The 15,441-nt window shown below is 32.2% G+C and overlaps 2 protein-coding genes across 2 annotated transcripts in view; one reads left to right on the top strand and one right to left on the bottom strand.

The window, feature by feature from the left end:
• The window catches only part of LOC134705074 (uncharacterized), an 83,306-nt gene that overhangs the window by 4,917 nt on the left and 62,948 nt on the right, over positions 1 to 15,441 (top strand). The window lies entirely within an intron of this gene.
• LOC134705073 (uncharacterized) lies at positions 1,562 to 4,865 on the bottom strand. The gene is made up of 4 exons (XM_063563839.1): positions 4,772 to 4,865; positions 4,436 to 4,542; positions 2,983 to 3,094; positions 1,562 to 1,743 (listed from the first exon to the last, which is right to left on the bottom strand). Exons 2-4 carry the CDS (start codon positions 4,535 to 4,537, stop codon positions 1,601 to 1,603), a joined length of 357 nt encoding a protein of 118 aa, XP_063419909.1. The 5' UTR covers positions 4,538 to 4,542; positions 4,772 to 4,865; the 3' UTR covers positions 1,562 to 1,600.

Below are 15,441 nucleotides of genomic sequence, written 5' to 3' on the forward strand. Positions count from 1 at the left end.
TTGCAAACAAAATGTGTAACTGATAAGGATCGTGCACAGCCATGACGTGCAAATTCGAAAAAAGTTATGTTACCGCGCGTGTGGAAGTAAGTGTCACAATAACTCTACATGCAAGAATGTAATAAGCGATGAAAATTAACTTTGGCATCAATATTTAATTTTAACGTAGCCTTTGAATTAATAAATTGTCATGTTACCATCATTGTTTTTTTTATATAAAGTTTATTGTATTATTGAAACGGGGTAATGCATATTTGAAAAACAATTCCTATATGGTCAAAATACTCATATGGTCCGGGCCGTTTATAACCATACGAGTATATACTCATATGGTCCGACCATACGCGTACGGTCCGACCATATGCGTATGGTTGGACCATATGAGTATACGCATATGGTCATGACCATACACGTATGGTCCAAATACTCATATGGTCCGGAACATATACACTTTTTGTTAAAGACCATACAATTTACTAAGTATATTGACATTTAGAAATCTAATTTATTTTTGTTTTGCTGTCTCATTTGGCCTATACCTCAGATCTCTTTTTAATCGTGTCAGTAACAGTAACTTTTGAAATCTGGATATAAACATCAGATTTTTTTTATGATTTCTAACAGCTGTGCATTCGTAGGATACTAAGTTTAAATAAATATTTACACAAATCTGGGAACAGTATATCTAATAATATATATGTTCCTGCACAAATAAATACTAAACATGAACATATGCTTAAACTATTTACATGTACATAACTCCTGGGATTTACTTTACTTTATATTATGCAGAACAGTAGGTGTCAATTGTTCTCTCTAAAAATACTGAGTGATGGGGAAATTATCACATTTGAAGGTAATAAGTACCATTGTGTGATAGTAAGAGGGAAACATGAATATTTGTAGCAGTCTTCAGATCCAAGTAGATGTCTGTTTCTTTATGGATGGATCATCCGAATTTTATTGTCTATTGGTAACAGTAATACTATGGGTACGGCGACAATATTTTAAAGAACATTATAAGACTGGTTTGAAGTCTGCGTTGATGTAAGGTTTGCATGCCAGTTGAGAACATTATGGTACTATGATAACGATTATAGGCGACGCTGAACTATTGGAAGTGTATTGCAGTGTTCATTATTAAGTGTACTGTTTGATATATATGCCAAATTATGGGTTTAAGCAAAACAATGTTCACTGAATATCGCATCGGGGTATGATGATTTTGTTTTTTATGTTTGATACCGAATTTCTTGAAATTTCTTATTTTCTCAGTCCTTACACTCTTTTCGTAAGTTTTTCCAGTTATGTTCAATGATTTTCTATGCGTATTTATATGCACAGCTTTTTCTAGACCATTTACACTGTATGTATAGTGTTTTTTCGAGTGAATAATTGATCAGTTTTTTTTTCTCGAGTTTGACCATGTTTTTACGAGTGAATATGCGATTAAGTGTAAACAAATACACGTCTTTTCTAGTAAGATATGAAACAGAAGCTTGAAATCATCGGTATTAAGTTTGTTTGATTTGTATGGCGGCTGTAATGTAAACTACGTGAAGACATATTAGAACTTTTATTGATTGAGGTCCAATGTAAATTATGACACCCCCAATACCTCTAGTGGACAATCCAGCTCTCCTGTAATAAGACGACGTTCCACATTCGATATGTTTTCCTCACTTACTGAATAATGGCAACCATTGAAGTAATAGCTTTCAAAATTCCTAGTTGCACCGATAACTGAAAATTAACGTTGGATTACCATAATATATGTTAGCCTAAAGATTTCTTTGCTTCAATTTTTATACCTTCATATATTAGAAATGCATGGAAGTAAGATTAGATACAATTTTTTTTAATTTTTCACCATCTGTTGGATAAGTGTAATATATTCCTGTTTAAAAAAAGAGGCAAACAATAACAAGGGACATAAAAACTGTGCTATCCTTTAAATTTTTGAACTATGTATGGTTTTGAAATTGAAATAATTTTAGAGAATTCCACCCAACCGTTTATATAACTTCAATAACTAACAATTTATATAAATCATAAATCATATCATTTTTGGCCAAATGGCGGTTTAAAGACCGGACGGTCATTTCCTTTATACTATATGTGCTTAAGGTTTGCGTCGGTCCAGAACTTGCCATATGTTTGTTCAATATAAATGTTTCTCCTACTGCATATGAAGTATTTACTCAACTTAATTATTAGCCCTATCTTTTTTTGATTGGTTTACCACCAATATTTTAATCTCTGAATCAAAGCTGGAATATAGGAATACCGACAATGTAACTATAATAATTGCTTTGTTTTCCACCTAAGAAGCATTTTTCCCCATTTTTTTATATACAATATACTAATACTATACACACAATACAGTATACACTATACAGTGCAGTATACACAATACAGTATAAACTATGCAGCTACACACTTTACAGTACAGTATACACTATACAGTATGAACTATGCAGTATACACTATACAGTATGAACCATGTAGTATACACTATACAGTACTCTATATACAATATACAGTACAGAATACGCTATACGGTGTGGTATACATACCCTATACAGTCCAGTATACACTTTACAGTGCGGTATACACAATACAGTACAGTACAGTATACAATATATAGTATGAACTAAGCGGATAATAATATACAGTATGAAATATGCAGTATACACTTTACAGTACAATATACAGTACATAATACGCTATACGGTACGGTATACATACACTATACAGTCCAGTATACAGTATACAGTGCGGTATACACTATACAGTACAGTATACACTATATAGTATGAACTATGCAGATAATACTATAGAGTATTAACTATGCAGTATATACTATACAGTATGAACTATGCAGTATATACTATACAGTATGAACTATGCAGTATATATTATACAGTATGAACTATGCAGTATACACTATCATACATTACATAAATAAAAGTATGGACTTACCATTTAAAAAGTATGTCTTTCCTAGTTGAAAATCAATATATGAACATAATGATCCAGACAAAGGAGCATTCAAAAAAACAGTTCTATCGGGAAAATTGTCTTCATGACCGTTCTGCAAAAAAAAATCATTTTAGATTGGTGTAGATCGCAATTTACATGGGGGTAGCTTGATGGAAAGCAAAATTTCTCCACCCATCCACTCACTTTCCAGTGGTAGTAAAAATCTACCGGCCTATATATAACACTGTACGTAAACAAACACAATCAATAAATCAATCAATCACAACTCTCACAGCGACTTAGATATACATCTACATGTATTTCTTTTCCAATGTAGCAGTTCATACACGTTAAATTGATCATTGTTGAAGAACGAACGGTGACCTATAGTTGCTAACCTTCTGCGTCATTTTGCTCTCTAATGGAGAGTTGTCTCATAGGCAGTCATGCATACCACGTGCACATCTTTATATTTTTATGTTTTTCGATAAATATGACGGGTTTAAAAACCAATAATTTATTCACCATGAAGCAGAAAATAGTAAATATTGAAGCTCTAAACACAGAAATTATGCATGTACAGTATATACACTATATATACTATGAAAAAAACTAAATTAAGTAATCACCCAAATTGAATGTTCAATTATCACGCAAGTATGAATTTTTGCTGATACAAAACTATATTTCTGAATTATTGCAAAAAAGAGGAAAATCTATTTAACTTTATGCCTAAGATTTTAATCTTATCAATATCTCTCAATGACGTATTCTTTGCGAACACAAATCCAATTAAGTAAATGAAACCCGAATAAAATAAAAATGTTAACACTGCATTATGTAACAAAATTTTACAGTTGTATTTTAAAATATCAGTTATTCACAAGAGAAGATAAGTAAATGAGAACTAAAATTGAAAATTACATTTATTTCTTTCAATGATAATTTAGAAGCTTTTATAAAATAATTTTTAGTTAGCATTTTTTAATATGGTTTACGCCTTATGCGAACAAATATATCAATTAAAGAACTGTCTTTGCGGGCGGGACCACGGCTTTCCTTTATTGAACATATTCGATAAACCTTGGCTATTATACATGTAGCTTTTACTTTCTTATCGACTTAAACATGTGTTTTTACTTCAACGAATGTGTACTAACCATGAGCGACATGACTTGTGGAACTAGTGTAGCAGATCCTGCTTACTGTTTCGGAGCACAAAAGATCACCACCAATTTTGGTTGGTCTCGTGTTGCTCAATTTTAAGTTTTATATGCAGTGCTTTGTGGTCTTGTCTGTCTTTTTTTGTAGTATTTTCTTTTGTGCCATGGCATTGTCAGTGTATCTTCGACTTATGCGTTTTTGAATGTTCTGTTGGCATCGTCCGTTTTTTATAAACATCATGTTTCCAATTATTGTTTCAGTATTTAGATGATAACAAAATTGTACATACCGTATAAAATTTCAGTAAAGTAACAGTAAAACGAACTTTTCCATCAATCTCGTTATGACCACTAGGTCCTGGTATTTCTGTTTTTTTGTTTACCGTAAACATTAAATCTGAAATAACAATAACGTTTAATTTTATATAATTAATTCTATTTACCATTGAAAATAAAACACTTTTCATTTTTTTTGTGATTTGAAATAAGTAAATACTATAATTCAAACATTTAAGAACAACGTCAATTAAAAATAATAATTTCAGAACTTTTAATGATAAAGCTGATGCCACAGTCTTGCTTTAATAAATAAATAACCATAAATGCATAAAATAACGTATACATACAGCGTCTGGAACGGTAGATGGAGTTAGGAATGCTTTCACCTTCGAGTTGGAATAATCCCCAATTCACATGAGCATTGTAAACACTCGTGAAAACTTACTAAACTTTGAATTATTCGAAAAACTAAGGATTTTCTTACCCCAGGAGTAGATTACCTTAACCGTATTTGGCACAACTTTTTGGAATTTTGGGTCCTCAATGCTCTTCAACTTTGTATTTGTTTGGCTTTTTCACTATTTTGATCTGAGCGTCACTGATGAGTCTTATGTAGACGAAACGCGCGTCTGGCGTATAAAATTATAATCCTGGTACTTTTGATAACTACTACTATAAAAGGACAGAACATTATAGAAAATTGCATCATGATGTCTGATAATTTAGAATGCCCGTTTGACGAAATCGAAAATTTTAATTTTATTTATACTGCTTTGGAAACTTGCTGAAAGGCAAATTGATAATTGATTGCTTTATGTACAAAGCAGGTATTAATTAGCATTAGGTATTGGGAAAATACCGGTATAAAATTTTAAATATATTGATCATATCTTGCATTGCCTACAGATATGGCAGATGTTATATGGCCAAAGACATATGTCATTCGGTTATACGAGGGTCAGTGTTGATTTATTTGTTGATAAAGTGTTACTATGAAAAAAATACCAATTTTTCATGTCATTTATTTATATTTTGGATATGAATTGAAACAAAAAATCTTGAAAAATTTGGTACAAAACCATAATAGTAACAATGTTTGGAGTTCATGAAATAGTTTTGGTTTATTCCGTTTAAATAGAAAGGGCACATTAAAGAATCTGTCAGGCCTATCGTAAACCTGTCTGAAAATCATCGTCACTGCGTGAGACCACACTGTAACAACAATATAATTGACAGTTATATATGTTATTTTTGAAAGTAACACTGCATCATAATAGTTTTCTTTAACATTCTAACTTTTTCTGTTTCCATGGCAAAGAAGTTCAATCGTTGCATGTCTCACGCGAATTTATCTTGCATGTTTGCCGTGATCCAATACTAAATTTAATAATTACGCTTAAATATAAAACACAAATCTTTACTTTCATGCATGTGTAAAGTTAATCACTTAAACGATCAATATATTTGAAATTAAACTGAAGTATTAACCGTTATATATTTAGGTACATATGTACATGTGTATGATATCCATTTTTAAAGTATAAAGACACAGTCAAATTGTTTAACATAACAAATATGCAATCATTCAATGTTCCAAAAATAACTTTGTTTGTTTATATTTCGAGCATCCGAAGCACTTTTCGGAACAATCACCAGGAACGCTCAAAGTCTGGAATATATTAATACTAGAAAAGTTCGGAACTATATGATAAAAAGGGACATTAAAGAATAGCCAAATCCATTTTAGGTCGACTTTACCTAAGGGAGTTAGAATCTTAGTTTTTAATAGTATACTATTTTCATTCATTTACGGGGAATTTTAGAAACAGAAGTTAAAAATCTTGTTAGTATCGAAGCTCTTGTAAATTATATAGTTAAAAAATAATATTTATAGTTAGTTAGTTTTTTTTTCTTGTAGTAATAGGATTTGGTCATTCAGATGATATGGTATTAGCTACTTTTGATTGGGAATCAATAATTAATGCTGAAAATAGTATGTATCAAAATTGTAAAAATTTTACAAATAAATTTCTTGAATATATTAATGACTGTATCCCACAAAAAGAAGTAACTATACGACCAAATGATAAAATATGGTTTAATTCAGACCTACGAAGAGAAATACGTAAACGTGATAGACTACACAAACAAGCTCGTAGGTCCAATAGTATTCCAGATCTGAATAAGTATAAAAAGCAAAGAAATAATGTGAATAATTTAAAACGATACACAAAAGATCAATTTTACGGACGAGTTTGCATCTGGTAATTCTAAATCGTATTGGTCATTAATGAAAAAATTAACTAAGACATCGGGTAATTCTACTCATATCACTAAAATTAAAAATGAAAATGACGAATTAGTCACTGAAAATTACGATAAAGCATGTCTTTTGAATAAGTATTTTTGTTCCATATCTACTATAAATGAAAATAATGATCAATCTCCAGAATTTCTGACTGGGTCAAATTCTAAAATAGATATTTTCTTTATAAACTCAAATCAAGTCATTGATATTTTGCAGACTTTAAAATTGGGAAAAGCATCAGGTAATGACTCAATTAGTCACCAAATGCTAAAAAAGACAAGTTATACTGTCAGTGTACCCTTATCATTGTTATTTAATTTGTCATTTGAAAAGGCAGAGTTTCCTAGTCAATGGAAAACAGCTATTGTCATGCCGTTATTCAAAACCGGAGACAAATCACTGGTTTCCAATTATAGACCAATCTCATTATTATCAGCAGTGGGTAAAGTTTTTGAAAGAATTGTGTTTAAAAATGTATTTAATCACTTAATAGCAAACAATTTATTATACAAATTTCAATCAGGTTTTATTCCAGGTCATTCTACCGTTCACCAGGTAATAGAAATTTACTATAGGATATGCATGTCACTTGATGATCGCTGTATAACATCTCTTATATTATGTGATATCTCGAAAGCTTTTGATAGGGTATGGCATAGTGGCCTCTTAATAAAACTAAAAGCGTATGGTATTGATGGAAATCTTTATAAATGGTTTGAAAGTTATATTTCAAATAGAAAACAAAGCGTTTTTGTTTCAAATGCCTATTCGCCTTTTGATAATACTAATGCAGGAGTTCCGCAAGGCTCTGTATTAGGTCCCCTACTATTTCTTATTTATGTAAATGACATAGCTGATAATTTGACAAGTCTAACTCGATTGTTTGCTGATGATACATCTCTTTCTTATTCCAGCAATAACCCTTACACTATAGAGGATGTCTTAAACAGCGATTTAGAACAAATTTCAGTATGGTCTAAAGATTGGCTTATTAACTTTAACCCTAATAAGACAAAGGCTATGATATTCTCCTGCCATACTTCCCCAGATGATATTGAAATCGAATTTCAAAACCAACTAGTAGAATTTGTCTCCTGTCATAAACACTTAGGGATTACTTTTGATTCCAATGGTAAATTCCATACACATATAGAAAATATTTTAAAGTGTGCAAGCACAAGATTAAATGTTCTTAAAAAAATAAAATATGTATTGAATTGAAATTATCTTGCTCGTATATATTTAACTTTTATAAGACCTGTTATGGAATATGCATGTGAGTTATGGGATGGTTGTACTCAACAAGAAGCCGACAATTTAGAACATGTTCAGTTAGAAGCAGGGCGGTTAGTAACTGGGTTGCCCGTGTTTGCTAGTCGGGAAGCTATATATTTTGAAACTGGCTGGCAACTGCTTGTGGACAGAAGAAAATCCAGAAAGCTCAATATGTTCTATTCTTTACATAATGGGACTGCCCCTGATTATCTCTGTGATTTAATGCCCCCGCTTGTTGGTCAAGTATCTAACTACGATTTGCGAAACAGTAATAATTATGTAGTACCCGGTTATAGACTAGACATAACTAGAAAATCCTTTTTCCCATCCACTACTATTGAATGGAATAGCCTTCCCCCCGACATACGTACGTCCAAAAACATAAATATTTTTAAACGAAAGATGAAGTCCAAATTGATTCAGCCACCTTCCTATTTTAGTTGTGGGGATAGAAAACTTAATATCATTCATACACGTTTGAGACATATGTGCAGTTCTTTAAATTCAGATTTACATCGTGTTAATATTAAACCAAGTCCCGCATGCAGCTGTGGCCACCCTGTTGAGGATAGTATACACTATTTTTTAGAGTGCGCTCTTCACAACGAAGCAAGAGAAATACTATTTACAAAATTAGAAAGGTATGCTATATCCATTGAGCTTCTATTAGCTGGTGACGGTGACCTTTCTTTTCAGCAAAACAAAGACATTTTTGAGTCCGTACAATCTTATATCAGAATAACACAAAGATTTAAAACAATCAATTAACATTCTAAATTTCTACTTTACAACCTTTCACTCCAGTCTAGTTGTTTCATTATTATTCCTTATTATATTGTATTTTTTTTTTCTTTTTTCTTTTTATTTCTAATTTTTGTTTGAAGTATGTATTACATGCATTACTACTATGTTGTATTTTTTCTTTTTCGCCATTATCTAATGTACTTTGTGTTTATATTTATATTGGGAGAGGACGTCTCTAATGTTGTTATAACTTGTGTCCAATCCCTTTTGCTACTTTTGCAAATAAAATATGTTTAAACTAAATATGGTATTAGCCCTGTTTTACTATTTTAGTCAATAGATCACAGATCACATATCACACTTCAATAGAGATTGCTGTTTGGAATAAATAATAAAAACAGTATAGTATTTTATTCACCAGCGCCAGGCCTCGAAAGATCAAGTGTCCGAGATGAGGGACACGCCAGAAGAAGGTATAACCTAGCCCAGATTGAGCTAGTATTCCCCAGATCATGTCCCAGGCCTCATTTGGATTATTCGAAAGAACCTATAATCCCCGTACACATAATAGCGAGTGAGAGTAGTCCCCAAGTGGAAGATGGCAGGCCCCCGATATATTTAAGTGTTATTAATGTTTTGGAGGGAAAGGGGAGACAACCCGACAGAGTACCGATTCTTCCCCCTTTTCCTGCATTACATATACATTGTTGTTGAATTTCATTTGTTTAAACATAGATGTATCTATCATGGTTTAAAATATACTCATGTGTTATACTCATTATACCGGAACGGCATCGAAAAATAACACACTGATCTTTCCTGCATATAAAATTGTTTAAAAGTTGCATTTGGTTTTATGTCATGCAATATACTGTCGTTCCTTTTACTCCATGCATCTTTCCATAGATTAAAACATATTCTCTGATATTAGATTGAAAATCAGTGTATCAGGAAAGATAACTCTATCGTTTATCTCGATATGAGATGCCATAATACTCTATAAGCTGTGCTACAACCCATGATCAAACCCGGTGAGAAATGTTCTTTTTAGATATGATGATATTGAGTTAGATATTGTTGAAGAATTTACATATTTTGGTGTTTTAAATTTATTTTCAAGAACAGGAAGTTTCACAAAAACGAAATAGCACAAGCTGAAAAAGCAACAAAGGCTATGTACGATATTTAAAAAGGGGAGATTACCTAATTCAAACGTTAAATGTCAATTAAAATTATTTGACAAAGTAGTTTAGCCGATATTACTGTACAGATGTGAAGTCTGGGGAATGGGTGACACCTCTGTGATAGAACGTGTTCATGTTGAATTGTGTAAGCTTAATCTAAAAAAAATCATCCACTCCTGACTTTTTTATATATCATATCATATTGGGAACTTGTTTGATACCCACTGGATATTTTTATCAATTTACAAACTATTAATTATTGGGCAAAGCTTGTAATCGGGGACTGAGAGAATACGAATGTGAGATGGAGACGTAAAAATTTTCGCTCCTCAGATAAGTCAATTATTTTCAGTATATGATGTTTCATATGGATAATTCGTAGATGCTTCGATTTATGATTTATGCTTAGATGTGGGACCTCCCGCCCGGATAATTTATCTGATTTAATAATAGAAAATGACATTTTCAGATTTATTTTTTTAAACTTTGTGTGATATATTCTTTCATTCATAACATACGTAAATCCAGTGACCATAACAATCTACATGTAACCCGGGGGTATTGAACATTAAACTGAACTGTAATCAAGTGTGACAATCGCAGATCAATTTGATAAAATTGAGAATGGAAATGGGGAATGTGTCAAAGAGACCAAATAAAAAACAACAGCAGAAGGTCACCAACAGGTATTCAATGTAACTAAATGCCCGGAGGCGTCCTTCAGCTGGCCCCTAAACAAATATATACTAGTTCAGTGATAATGAACGCCATTCTAATTTCCAAACTGTACACAAGAAACTAAAATTAAAATAATACAAGACTAATTACAAAGGCCAGAGGCTCCTGACTTGGGACAGGCGCAAATATGCGGCGGGGTTAAACATGTTTGTGAGATCTCAACCCTCCCCCTATACCTCTAACCAATGTAGAAAAGTAAACGCATAACAATACGCACATTAAAATTCAGTTCAAGAGAAGTCCGAGTCTGATGTCAGAAGATGTAACCAAAAGAAAATAAACAAAATAACAATAATACATAAATAACATCAGACTACTAGCAGTTAACTGACATGCCAGCTCCAGACTTCAATTAAACTGACTGAAAGATTATGATTTCATCATATGAACATCAGGTACAATCCTTACCGTTAGGGGTTTAGTATCATATCATCATAACATATACAAGAAGAACATTACCCGTGTCATGCCAACAACTGTTTTTAGAATAAATGTGTTTAGTTCCGATGCAAAGACCTTATCAGTGACTCAATATTAACGCCAACATATGCAATCTTTAATGACTTGACAACAGTATCTTAATTATATCCCTTCTTAATAAGTCTATTCAAAGGTGAGGCTATATAAGAGTGTATAAAAATTGACGAAGAAAATGTCAATACCTCCCAAATGTTAAATACCAGCAGAGATGTTTTATACGGGCAACCCGAACAAAGCGTAACTTTAGAAAATGTCTATCAATTAAAGCTAGGTATGAATAAGAGACTTACACCTATCGAAAAGGGAATGTCACAAGTTAATCAAATGAACCGAACTTTGGCAAATCTTGTATCAAAATTCACAGAAAAGAACTCAAAAGTTGCAGAAGTTGAATGCCAAATTAAAAATAAAAAAAAAAATAGATGTGATAGCAACGATGGAAAACTGTCCCAGATAAAACATGATCATACTGAACTAAATAAAGAAGTTAAAAGTATGAAAAAATTCAAACTGATGCTAATAATAACCTACAGGGAATTAGCGACTTTATGGACGATTTCAAGTTAAATCACGAAAACAACGTTAAAGATGTAAGATCGGTTAAATCATCCATTAGCAAAGTAGCAAATGACCTTGCAGATAACACTTTGGAGCAGAGAAATGAAATTAAAACAGTAGTCCAGAACGCAAAACATGAAAATGAAATTCTACAGAGCACCGTTATTGACCTTCAATGCAGATCAATGAAGAATACCTTGGTGTTTACTGGTTTGACGAAAACCGAAGGAGAAAACATGGAAGAAGTAATTAGAACATTTATACAACAGTTCCTACATATAGAATCGGCAATGTACGCAGATTTGGATATGGTGCCAAACCAGGTAGACGCGGACGCCCTAGACCGATTGTGGCCAGATTTTTATATTACAAAGTTCTGGCACGATCGCTCTCAAATACATACAGGCTTAAAGGAAAACCGTTTGCGATTAATCGACAGTTTCCTTACATAATTGAACAAGCACGCAAAAGCCTATACCCAGTTATGAAACAGAAACGCGAAGAAGGACACACTGTTAAGCTAGTTTAGAGACATTTTGTGTGTGGATGGTGAAATGTATAACGACCAAATTTCGGACACTGAACCTACTGACAGTCTCGCATCTCAAATGCGCACACCGGACAACCATCAAAAGCGGAAACGACCCCGACGCATATCTTCGACTCCTAATACAGACAGTAAGGATCCCATTGGAGATTTAGATATTTTGAAGAAACAAGGATGTGCAAATAACAGAAAAGCAAGTTATGACAACAATATCTGTAAAAATGTTAACAGTTCATTAGACTTTAGTATAATGTCGCTCAATTGTTGTGGGATAATGAGCAGAATGCAATATCCCGAATTTATAAAACTCATTAAATGTTATGACTTTATCTGCTTAACAGAAACAAAAACTGATGATTTTGATTATGTTGATATACCAGGTTATACTTTTAAATCAAAAGCCAAATCAAGTGGTATTGCTTTTGGATATAAAAATGAATTAAAAATTTATGTGCAAACAATAGAAACAGAGAGTTATTTAGTAATATGGGTTAACATTTCAGCCGATTATTTAAAAACAGAACAAGATGTTATGATTGGTACAGACAGTGTACATACCACCCGAAAATTCTACCTATAAGGTACCAGATTCAATATACTTGAACAATAAAATTGAAAATGGAAATGGGGAATGTGTCAAAGAGACAACAACCCGACCAAAATAAAAAAACACAACAGCAGATGGTCACCAACAGGTCTTCAATGTAGCGAGAAATTCCCGCACCCGGAGGCGTCCTTCAGCTGGCCCCTAAACAAATATATACTAGTTAAGAATTTCAAAAATTTTCAGCTAACCATGAGTCGATTTTACTTACTGGTGATTTTAGAAATAGTTACAAGACAAAAAAAAACACTTTCGGAATCTACTTTTAGAAATGTATACAAAGAACAATCTGTTTATTTTAAACGGTAGGGTTGATGGTGATAAAGAATGCTTATTTACTTTTCGCCAGTGTGGTTGACTATTTTATTTGTACATATAATTTGTAAGCATGACTTTTGTGTTATAACCAGTTATCAAAGGTACCAGGATTATAATTTAGTACGCCAGACGCGCGTTTCGTCTACATGAGACTCACCAGTGACGCTCATATCAAAATATTTATAAAGCAAAACAAGTACAAAGTTAAAGAGCATTGAGGACCAGAAATTCAAAAAAGTTGTGCCAAATACGGCTTAGGTAATATATGCCTGGAAAAAGAAAATCCTTAGTTTTTCGAAAAATTCAATGTTTTGTTAACTGGAAATTTATAAAACTGACCATATTATTGATATTCATGTCAACACCGAAGTGTTGACTACTGGGCTGGTGATACCCTCGGGGACGAAATGTCCATAAGCAGTGGCATCGACCCAGAGGTGAAAACAGTTATCAAAGGTATAATAATTTAGTAATTATTAATATGTCTGTATTGATTTTTCTGCTATTTTTTCCGATGTTCATTCGCCTCTGAACTGTAAGCTAGTCTTTAACTCGATTGACAAAATCGTCGAATGCGATGACATTTTAATAAACGATTTGACATGTAATGAAAGAAAGTGCTTCAAAAAATGGGATTGTGAAAAAGAAGACGATTTTTTAGAAATATCTATAACAATAAAATCGATCAATTATTGAATAATGATTTAACTATGTTGAATACCAGTATACTGGCTCAAGAAAATATTAATGAAATAGTTGAATCTGTAAATGGTTTAATGCTGGATTCAGCAGAAAAGGTGTTTGGATCTTTCACTTATAAACGACATGAAAAGAAATGTGGTTTGACCAAATATGTTGGGGAAAAAAGCGGTGCTTTCGAATACCAAAACGAAGATATAAATTCAATAAAACATGTCTAAAAAGAGAGGAGATGAAGAACACAGAACGTGAATATAAGAGGCAAATGAACATTTCTATTAATAAGCATTAAAAAGCCATGAGAAATAAGATGAATGTTTTATAAAATAGTAAATCTAAAGAATTTTGGAAGATATTGAACTCGTATAAAGAGAAAAAAAGGATTAATATTCCTGTTGATATACTTTTTGAATTTTTCAAAAATTTAAATTCGTCAGATTCTGACGCTGGTGAAGAAACTATTATAGATGAAAATAACGAACTTAATTCGTTATAAAACAGTCCTATTACGGAAAATGAAATTTTAAAATGCATCAAAAATCTGAAGAATAGCAAAGCTTGTGGCGATGACTTCTTCATAAATGAATATATTAAGAGCACTTATGTTCTTTTTCACGGGTTCAACCGAACATAAAGCATTTCTTTTCTATACAAGGCTTAATAACACAAAACACAAATATACTATGGGATGTAGGTTTGCAGCATCCAGTCTTTTAATAATTTCATTCGGAACATAATTACATGTGAAAAAACAAAATTAAGAATGGCAGGTATTACGCCAAAAGACAGTCCTTATCACATTATCTTCACTAGGAGTATGATCAACAGCCTGAACAATCTACAAAATATAATTACAAAAATTAGAAGCAATTCACAACTACATGTAAATGAAAGAAAAGAGAAAAATTATTAAATACTGTAACTTTGGACAGACGTATACATGTGCATCTTTTGAATTGTACAATTCTATAATAATAATCTTAATATACGTGTAAAAGACAGTACCAGTCCTATAGAACAACAATTGTTTTTGTTTCAAAACCAATTTTTTTTTTTTTTTAAATAAAAGTCAAACAGACCTTAACAGCAATTGAATTAAACGTGTAGACTGATTGAATGCAAACCGTCGAATGATTTAATTCCCGCTTAGGTATGCACGGGTGAATCCACCCGTGCAAATTACTACGCATAACGGTATTCGTTAAGCCTTATAACGAAAAGAAATTTATTTATGTTCTTTTTCGTGGGTTCAACCGAACATAAAGCATTTCTTTTCTATACAAGGCATCCAGTCGAGACAAAAGGCGAAAGAGTGCCAAGGTATAAGAAACAGAAGCGCCTCCTCTTCGTAAACTATACAAACTAAATTGTTTTTGTCTAACCCTATTGCGCTTAAAGATTATCTGGCTCTAGTATAAGATGAAGATGATATAACTATACTACCTTGTCAATAAATATCGGTCTTGCTATTATGAAATATAGTGTCAACGTGTGTTTTATGAAAACTGATATCACTCATTATTATAAGCGTGAGTTCTTTGTATCTAAAAAATCAAGCATAC

The sequence above is a fragment of the Mytilus trossulus genome, chromosome 2, assembly GCF_036588685.1.
Source record: "Mytilus trossulus isolate FHL-02 chromosome 2, PNRI_Mtr1.1.1.hap1, whole genome shotgun sequence".
In the NCBI taxonomy this organism is placed as follows: domain Eukaryota; kingdom Metazoa; phylum Mollusca; class Bivalvia; order Mytilida; family Mytilidae; genus Mytilus; species Mytilus trossulus.